Source organism: Pygoscelis adeliae, unplaced genomic scaffold (assembly GCF_000699105.1).
Source record: "Pygoscelis adeliae isolate BGI_AS28 unplaced genomic scaffold, ASM69910v1 Scaffold27, whole genome shotgun sequence".
Classification (NCBI taxonomy): Eukaryota; Metazoa; Chordata; class Aves; order Sphenisciformes; family Spheniscidae; genus Pygoscelis; species Pygoscelis adeliae.
In genome coordinates, this window is record NW_008825410.1 from 5,923,430 (window position 1) to 5,933,901 (window position 10,472).

General features: G+C 38.8%; 1 protein-coding gene across 1 annotated transcript in view; it reads right to left on the reverse strand.

The window, feature by feature from the left end:
* ST8SIA6 (ST8 alpha-N-acetyl-neuraminide alpha-2,8-sialyltransferase 6) overlaps window positions 1–10,472 on the reverse strand; it is a gene marked incomplete at its 5' end in the record, with an annotated part of 42,759 nt that overhangs the window by 16,163 nt on the left and 16,124 nt on the right. The window contains one exon of the mRNA XM_009330548.1: window positions 8,981–9,067. Coding sequence (XP_009328823.1) covers window positions 8,981–9,067 — 87 coding nt within the window. The remainder of the gene's footprint in view (window positions 1–8,980; window positions 9,068–10,472) is intronic.

Consider the following 10,472-nt stretch of genomic DNA (forward strand, 5'->3'; position numbering starts at 1 on the left):
ATATTTAGCGATCTGTTCGTATAGATTTTGTACAAGCTGTAACACATGGTACCTCTACAACTGGCAGCAAACAATGAGGAAGGGGTAGAGACTGGGCAGTTCAAGCAATCTATTACTGCAACCGTCATCATAGTATTAATGTCATATGTAGCCTCTGTCGTGTGAGGTAATGACACCCTAAAGAGCATGTACTTCATAAGATTATGACATGTATCATACAAGTCAATTCTTTTAACAAGTGCTATATGTAAGGTGTTGCAAAGCTAAGACAACATTTTAACTTGTGTATCATGCCACCTGGGGAGAGAGAAATTGTTAAAACCTACCATACAAAGAAGTTCCTAACCAGATGGTGGGATAAGAGACAAGGGTCAGAATTAACAGCACCAAAAGGTACTACCTTAAAGCCAAACTCTGCATTTTCTTTGGAAGGGTAGAAAGTATCCATGTTGTCTGTTCTGACCAGGAGAAAATGCTGAGATATAGGGGCAGCTCTTGGAAGATGGGATGTTGCTATACAGGCTGAGCATCCACCTCAGATATGTGTAAGGACATGGATGTAGCTTATAGTAAAAAGGTTTCAGTTCCAGTTGTTAACAGAGCTGCTAGACTTGGGGGTTGCCCTAGAACAGTGTGTTTTTATGATCCAGTCACAGCATTAGAAGTCCAGAGTAAAAGAAGCTGGAGTCAAAGTACCCAAGTTTTGTAGGGCCCTAGGTTTGGAAAGTATCTCCTTTGGAGATACCAACTGGAGTTGGTACTGCCAGATTCTTATTTGGAGTAAGCCTTCTCTCCAACATTTCTCCTGCAAGCAGCTGGAAGCAGAGTGAGACTTAAGAGCTATTTTAAGAGCTGAGGTGCAACATCAACCACAGATATTTCTTATGCCAAGATAAGCAGAAAGGGAGTCGATTGCACTATCTGGAAATTTCACTTGTAACACGTAAGGAACAAAATCAGTACCTGGAAAAAGACTACACCATTTGGACTGGTAATACATACCTCAGAAAACTGAGTAAGTACAGTCATGTTAGTCTTAATCAATAACCTAACCGGAGCGGTGTGCTGTATTTGTCTGTGAAGTTCTATTCGTATTAGACAACACAGAGTCATTGTTGCGCTGGAAAATGTTTCTTGTTGCTCAGCAGATGCTTTCGCTGAATTTCGTCCTTTGTGGACCAAGGACGCTGGACCTATTTTTGTATTGAAGTCAGCTGGGATGGAATTCTGAGCCCACATGGCATCCAGATCATTTCTTCAGGTTTGTGGCTGCTGAGAACTTAAGAAAATCCTGGTTTCTGGAGCACATTATCAAAGTATTGAGACAAGCCAAAGGAATAATGTTGTTTTCCAACTGCTATGCAGTTAGTCCACACTGAACTGTGGGCAGCAATAGCGGACTGCTGCCTTGATTGTACATGTTTCCAAACCCCTCTGGATAACACAAATGCTTCACATGAAAAGTCCACTCTATTTAGTGGAAGTCAGTAAATATCTCCAGGATCTAAATACACTGATGTAGTTTCTTTGCAGCTCCTGTAGTAGCTCAGTAGCCAAGAAGCTCAGCCTGAACTATTGTATCCCTCCTAGCAGCAAAATTAATTAGCTCAGCTTGGTTCTGCAGTAATATGAATATATGCATTTTAAGTAGTTCAGCGGTTGTGTACAGGCTGCACGTGCCTGCTGACAAGACACGGTGTGCACACATCCTGAAAAGACCGCAAACATCTCAACATCTTCCTTCCAACAACTCAGTTTGAACCAGCCATAAGAGCTAAAGCAGTCAACGATTAGTCAAAGGCTAGCAGAGTTTCTGAGCTGGTCCAGAAGCCAGCACTGCCCTTATCCTGAGTGGAATGGGAAGAATCCATAATATAAGGGTGAAATTTGTCTTTATGCAAAGAACTTCTGCAGAATTTAAAAACTCCCCACTCCTCCAAACTACTGATACAAGCAGCAAGAGGACATTTGATTCATCCTCCTGCAGTAAGTAGGATGGTTTTTATTCAGAACACCTTCTTTCATTAGAAATACTTAGCTAAAGTAATTTTGTTCTATATTTTTTAAAATATTTTATTCAGATATATATCTGATGTGAAAAGGCACTTGCTTCTGCACCAAAACTTTACACAGCCTTGTACTTTGGGACACAGCAAAGAGAGTATACCACTGGAATTGTCTGCTCCAGCCTAGAACTGGACCACTGGGCCAACACAGTTTACCATGATCCTCAAGGGGTTGCAGTACCCCCAGGGGGACGTGAGCCCACAGAATCTGACAAAACTGTGTGAACTTAATAGTATTTCTTTTGTGTAGACTACACTTCAGTGTGACATATACCTGTAGACCTGGGGCAAGAAGGCATTCTTCATTGCTGAGACAGTGTGAAATATTTCGCTGTCATTATACGTTGGACTAAATTGAGGTGGGAGGAGGGGAAAAGTGGATGGGGATGGACACTGCAGAAGTATCAAAATATGCAAAACATTGTTCTAAATAGAGATGCTCAACTGTCTTCTAAGGCCATGGGGGGGAGGGTGAGGAAAATCATCTTAATTTGCACTAAAGAAAGCTTAAGTTCAGTATTAGGAAGCACATTGAAACAGGTTGCCTAGGCAAGGTGCAGAATTTCAATGACCAGAGATTTTTAATAGATATCCGGCCAAACTTCTTTCAGTAATGGTCTATGTCCATTTGATTCTAAGTCACCTTTTATAAACATCTGTACAAGTGAATGTTTGTTTGCAAAAAGAATATCATATCAGTCCTGTTATAAAGCATTCGCACATTATCCACACCAGCGATGCTTACACAGACATATCTCTGTGGACCTTCAGTTACCCAATACACATAAACACCACATTAAAAAAAACCCAAACACAAAGAGCAGATATTTAAAGCTGTAACTTCTGTAAGCCTGACACTAAGTGTATTTCACAGCACAGTTTGTAGTATCATTTGAATAAAGGGCAAAGTATTCCAAGCAACAAAAGTCTGTGGATTAGTAATAACCAGAAAAAGTCTATGCTTGCCTAATAGCTCATTTTAATAGTTCATCTAGCTTGGGTATTTGTAATCATTAGTTCATGTGGGCTATTGTATTGTACATGTGAAGACAATTGAGACAAAGTCATGTGAGACAAAGACTTTGAGGTTTCATATTGAAGAGACTGTTGTGACAGTACAGAGAAGAACCCATAGAAAATTCCACTATATAACAGCAAAATTTCAAGGGTGCAAATACAAACAGCAAGACTACCTTTTATCTATGTCCACTGCTGTAACATTTCATAATGAGCAAGCAATTATCTTATCGTACTGCACTGGGGTCTCTAGACAATGATATGGGTTTCTTCAGGCTCTTGTCAATCCAAGTCAATAGCATCAAAGTGCAATGAGGCATATTATGACATATTCCAATCTTTTAGAAAAGAGTGGTTAAATCTGATACCTGAGGCAGAACATGTTGAAGGGGAATGCTACACTGACAGCCCTTGAACTGTCTATAAATGAAGTAACATCATGAATGTCTAAGACAATGAAAGCCAACAGGGTTGAATCTGAAATCAAGGCAGAATATGTAAAAAGTGTAATAAAATTTTCAAACCAAAGACTCTTTAAAGAGTCCACCATGAAGACAAAATTAACTCAGCCTGATCCAAAATTAGGTTCCCCTTATAGGAATTCTCCAACCTTTAGGAAAGTATATAGTCTGTAGAGCAATTAAAAGAGTCAACAATTTCTCCAAACTGTCACCAATTACTATCTCTCCACCCAGCCTTTTTCTCTTCTGAAATAGAAATATGGCTCTGAATATATACTCCTGATTTTACATATGATCCATTAAACCTATGCAGCAAATGTACTCTTAAATTACACTGTAATCTCAGAGTTCTGCGTATTTTCTTGTATACTGGAATGGAAGACTTCAGAGAGTACAGTGGAATTATTGATCTGTTTAGTGTTAGGAAAGCTGTTGGTTATGTGGTGGTGTGAGCTTATGTAAGCATAAATTGACCTCACAGGGTATTTTATTTGTGTTTCAACTGTGGTTCATTGCAGTACACAGATGTGTTAAGCAATACTGTTATATATGTTAGTGTAGCACACTACAAATTAATCTCTTCAAGGGGTGGGATTTTATAATCTGCAGGAATGTTTAACACACTTTTCAGAAGAGATATTAAAGTGGGAAAATGGTAATAGAGGTCCAGTGGGATAAAAAGCAGGAGGGGAAATTACAGGACTAGGAAAATGGGTTGATCTTTTAACTATTCTTTTCAAGACCCAGGGTTCTTTTTTTAAAGTAGCAACGTTTTCTTTTAAAAAAAGTTACAAATATTTTGGTGGAGTGGAGCAGTGTGCCAGCTAAACTGCAGTGTAACGTCAGGGGTTTTAAAACTGTATTTTACACCTAGGAATTTCCTTCTCCCTTCATTATCAGATGCAAATAAGGTTTGTTAGGAATGGTATTTCCATGGGGAGGGGGCCCAGTATCCACAGCTCACACAGGGCTATTCCAGTGTGATACCACCCCTGAAGACCTGTTGCCTTGCTTTGCCAGGCTCCCAGATCAGCGAGATAGCCCAGAACTACAATGCCCAGAGGCTTCTCTGAAACACAGCATCTGCTCAGCCTTTCTCCATATCCTCCCTCCCACCCAGTCATCTTGAGGGCTGTTTTAGCTATTTGTTAGCTTCCAGCAGAAACAGGAGTTGCAACTCTTTGGAAAAGCTGCAGATTATTTGCCACTATGGGTGTATAGCCCAAATGAGGATAAATCAAGCTTAAAAGTCTCTAAAGCAGAGAGATGTGGAGGTGTGAAAACAATTACAGCTTGCACCCAATTGGGCTCTGTAATTTGTTGCACTAATGAAACATTTCTTTTAAGTGGAAAACCTTTGAAGAATACTAATATAATAATTAATATTCAGGTTACCTAGGGAACCTGAGACTCTACTGACTGTAGCTAGAAGAGCCTTTGCAGACGAAGCTACCCAGCACAGCTTTTTTCTGCAGCTTTAAGAATGACGCTTCCAGGCAGCTGCGAGATTATTTCCCCTCCCTTTCCGAGTTTGTACCAATCCTTTCTTATAACCAAGAAATCTGAGGACTTGCTTTGTCTAAAACAAGTTAGAGCTGATATAAATCTGAAAAGGGAGGAAGAATTCAGGTGGGCTTAGAAACAAAGGGATAATGTGGAGATGCTAGATGATTGTAAAGCCATAAAGAACAAGAGAAATAAAAAAAGAACAAGAGAAGCACAGCTGAATTTCATAAAGGAAAGGTCTGAATAAAAAATAGTTAAATAGCTTTCTATACATCAGTAGCAGTAAACGTTGGAGAAGACTTTCCCTAAATCACTGTTAGTAGGATGCCATTTACACCACTTCTGGTGTAGGTACATCACCTTTTCTAGCATCTGTTGTGAAGCTAGATAAAACCTCTTTAGCAATGGCTGACAAACACTAATGTGGGGCACAATAAATCTTAACTAGATTGCAAAAGCAGTGAACCAGGTGCTTGCACTTGCTCCTCTGAGGACAGCCTAAATCTGGCAGTGCTGATATCAGCATTACAGATACTGAAATAAGTGAAGAGACAGGAGACTGGTTCCCCAACAGAGGCTGGACAAAAATCAACCAGAGAAGAGTGACTGTGGATATGGGAGGTATTAAAGAGAACATCATGGCTTGTACTTGCCCCATGATTCTTCTTGATTTTGAGAAATGCATGAGTAAACATCACATAGCTGTCAAGAACCACTGACCACTGCCAGATAGCAATCTATCCAAGTGCATATGAGCGTGCACAGCAGAGCAGCTTTAGAGGAAGCCATTTGGAAAAGGAAAAGGGCAGCTCTCTGACAACAAATGGACACAGTTTGCACAGCTGCATGGCAAAGCTGAGCTAGGTAGTAGAGGGTCAACCTGGAATCCTGCACTCTGCTTTTTGTACAATGGGTTGGCAAAAAGACTGTGGTTTGTGCCACACATGGCTGTCAGCTGTAACCCTTTTGCCAAATACAAAGACAAGTACTTTTTTCCTGCATTACACTTCAAATTCTTATTCTTTTATATGGCCTGGATCTGCTGGGAGTGCGGCTTACAAAGAGTATTGATGTGTACTCATTGGCACACAGTACTGTCTTCTAGGAACATAAGAGTTACTGGCTCAGATCACATATTCCTTCACTCCACTACCAGTATGATGGTAGCCAACAGCAAAAGCTGCAAAGGAAAACACAAGAAAGCTTCTTTGAGAAATTCACTACCGCACGGGAAGCTGCTTTTGAACCCTATTAATTAGAGGTTAGTTTATGCCCTGAAGCATAAGACATTAAATCCCTTATAAATATGCATGCCTGTTCTTCAGAACTTCAGGATAATACAGAGATGTCATACAACTGACACCATGCCTGAGAAGCATGTAAGTGTTCACTCCATTTAACAGATGGGCAAACAGGGAAAGAAGTCAAGCAGCTTCTCTGCAGTCTAGTCAGCAGGCAGACTTCTGGTGGCACTGGCAGGTGAATAATATGACACAGGCAGCTTCAAGCTCTCCTCCTGAAGGTGGCTAGCTGTATTACCCAATTCCTAAATGCACAGCCTCTCTGAGATTAATTTCCTCTTGTGCAAAATGGGTGTGTTTATCTACTGACAATGAGATTTTTAGAACTGAATAATATTTGTATTATACAATTATTATGCATTATTGACACTAGGCAAAGTTAGAAAAAGGAAGAGATGTACTGCCAAGGGATTATTAATTCATTCATTTCATCACATTTCTAGAAGCTTTGTTCCCTATAGAGCTCTGTCAAAGCATCATTTCTCAGCTCGAGTGTCCTTCCAAAACTAGTTCCAGGCTCTTGTGCTTAAGTCTGATAAATAAGTTTGGGAGTGCTGTAAGCATGGAGTGTATACAGAATTAGTCAGTAAATTTTATACTGAATTTGGTTTTCTCTTTTTTTTTAAAGCCTCTATTGATGAACTGCTAAGAGCCTTGAAAGTCTCCAGTATGGTCTGGGAGCAAGGACAACTGTAAAATTTTAATGTCCTGTTTCCAGAAAACAACAGAGAGAGGAGGAGTTTGAGAGAACAGAAAAAGAAAGAAAAGACATGCAAAAGCACACATCTTTTGTAAAATAATCATCTGCAATACCCTAAACAAAAGTACCAGTCCTTGGTCATATCAATGGAATTTTTGGATGCTAGCAAAGCAGATCAAATTTCATAAGGACAGAAGAATACAGTACAGTCATCAGAAATGCAGCATGGGTTGTAGACATATGAACTAGCTAATACTCTAGTTTGTTTGGATGTTAAAAAGCAATGAAACCATAACAGCACAGCCCTTGAATGTAAATTAAGTGACAAGAGTTTGTCCAGCCTGTGCTGAACCATGGGTTTCAAAAGATTTTTTTCACTTGGATTTGAGCTAAGTTAAAGCTAGCAAGCTCACCTCAATGTACATACAATCCACATTTTCTAAGTGGCCTAGGGCACCCCACAGTTTTCACTTTTGAATATTTCCAGTCTGATCACTGGTTGCATAACCCACCTTGACTACTTATGACCCACACTCCTTGCTGGAAGGCAAAGACAGCAAGAGGTACAGCAAGCATCTTGTACTTAAAGTCCAACAGCCTCATATGACGGTTTAGATAGAGGATGTCATGTTTGATTCCCATTGTCCTAGAAGATGTAGAAGAAGTTGGCCCAGTGGAAGGGAGAATGCAGAAGCAATAAATGAAGAAGTCAAGCTGGAACAAGGAGTGGTTACTCTGCCACTGACTCGTACACCTAGCACAGCAGAAGTGGCAAATTTCTGATAAGTGGTGGCTGGTCCGTTCAGAAGGAAGGTAAGTTAAAAAAAGATTGGAAAATAAAAACCCTAAATGTAGCAGGGTGAAAAGCAGGTGAAGAGCAGATGAGAGCAGCTTCACCTCTTGTCAGCTCTGTACAAGACACCTACCTGTTCTGAAACAGAAGGGGCTGCTTCTGCAGCTCCTTATCATGCTCTGATATCTCTGTGCACAGCTAAATCCTGCCTGAGTTAATTGAAAGTTTCTTAAGCCTTAACTCTGTGTATTCTCCTACCTCAGCTTTGGGAAACACCATTAGTCAGTTATGGCACACAGCAAACACAGCAATTTATGTTGCACAAAAAGCTTTACCCCAAAAAAACCTACTTCTTCCAAGGGTATCATGCTGAGCATGTGAATATTGAGTTTTCAATGCTAGTTAACTCCAAAGAGTTGGAAGGTAGGTCAGTTTATTTATTTTTAATTATCATGACAGAATCTTTAATTCTGATCCATGTGATAATGTAATTCAAGAGAGTATTTCCCCCTGGAGAAAATAGGGTTGGCACAGTGAAGCTGTTCTCTAAACCCAGCATGATGCATTTCCAAATTAGAGTGGAAGCTTTTCAGGGATCACTGTCCCTACTGAGCATGTACTTATGTGCCATCCCAAACAAGCACAGATGCAATCACGTGCTTACATGCTCTGGGGCCATGACATGCAGTGTCAAACCTACTGAGTGCCTTGGGCACTTCTGTAATAGAAGCAATGGTCTTGGGGTAACAAATACACTGCTTCATTATACAGTCTTTTAGCTGAGTGCCAGTTCAGATGGACAAAATCACATTACTGATTTTTTTTTTTTAATACTGTAGGTTTTGTGTCAGGAATATTTTAATCTATTCTACTTAAGTCAGTTAACTATTCATTGTAGTGGAGACAGGTAAAATTACTTTATTTGCGTATTTATTTATTTATCCTACTCAGTTTGCACAGTTCAATTCAAATAAATGAGAAGAGCCCCAGCATCCAAAGATTAATAGAATCGTATAGCTACAAATGCAGTCTAAAAGCAACACAAAATTATCTTTTCAAAACAGAAGATTTAAATTTATGGCTTGTTAGATGAATCTAGGGTAAACAGTTTTTCTAAATGAGACAATGAAAATTACCTGAATTTTGTAGATTGTTCTGGTCTCCTTTTCCAGGTGCAGTTCTGCAGTTTTGTGACTATGTGAAGATAATAATCTTCTGAATATCTAAAAAAGGCAACAACATCAAACACTAGAATATATATATGTATATTTAGAAACAGTTTCTAAAACATTCAAATTATGCATGTATTAATAATAATGTGCATGGTGCATATATAATAGATTGCTTTTAGAACTCCATGACCTATTTTATTTTTGTAATTTGTAACAGTACTATCCTCATTTAATTAGCATGACCTATTAAACATTGCTTCTTAATAGTGATGCCCTAATGAACTTTTCTTTTCAAAAACTTTCAAAAGTAACACTGGTTTCAAACTTAAATATTTGACCATAAATATCTTGAAGTTATTAGAAATCATCTCAAGTGCAAAAGTCAAAAATAATACAAAAAATCTCTTTCTCGTATTTGGTGGTTTAAACTTCAAAAATGTTTTGAAATGTGGCTCTTGCAAGCCAAGATTAAACATTACACTTCTTATGCCTTTTCTTTCATTTACCTTATAGAGTCCCCAAAGCTCAATTCAATCATCTAAGGCCATAGACCAGTATTTACAGATGTAAGTTTTCCTTCAAATCATCTCTTAAATAAAACAATCTGTTGTTTTACATCAACCAGCACTTTGGTTACATTGGCAGAGATTTCTGCTCCTTTTAAACCCTTTCAAGAGATTTAAATTTGTCCGTATGTGAAATACTTTAGAACATGTAAGTCGAAAGAATGGAGACATTTCTTCCCTTATAGGTTCAATATTAATACTTCTCCCATTTGTGCTTGGATCCTAATACAGGTTTTTTAAAAACAATAACTCTGACTTATAAGGAGGATTGGGGGAATGGGAAGAAGAGATGATATGGATGCCATGACTACAAATTCTACGGGACTCGTGTCTCCAGAAAAGATCTACCTTGTATTATTTTAGTAAAAATGGTTTAGCATTGGCCCAAAACCAAATGATCATGAGTTTATTTAAGCTGGAACTTAGAAGTGTGTATTTTGAACAGTTTTACAAGAGTTGGGACGGCAAGAAACCTCACTTGTTTTTAAATGGAGCATGAGAATTAATAAAAGGGAATATAAAAAAAGGCTGTGGTGGCTTGCAACGGCAGAGGTCAACAACCCAAAAGCTTCTTTCTCTCTCTGTGTTCAACATGCTTTTAGTATCACAGCTTTATGGTAAACATTTGAAAAAACAGATCCCTTTTTTTGTTTGCTTCATAAAAGTACTGCAACTGCTAAAGTTAACTTGTTTATCTACCCCTGAGTAAAATCATGCCCCATTTCCACATGGAAAAAGAAATGAAACTTTTTAGAGGAATTCTGCATTAGAATTGGTCTTTGGCTCAAGTTTGCACCTGTGACTACATGTACAATTTTCATTCTCCAGACTTAGCAAACTCTTAAAGGAACTAGATTGTGACTAAGCTGATTTTACTGAGCCCTTGCACA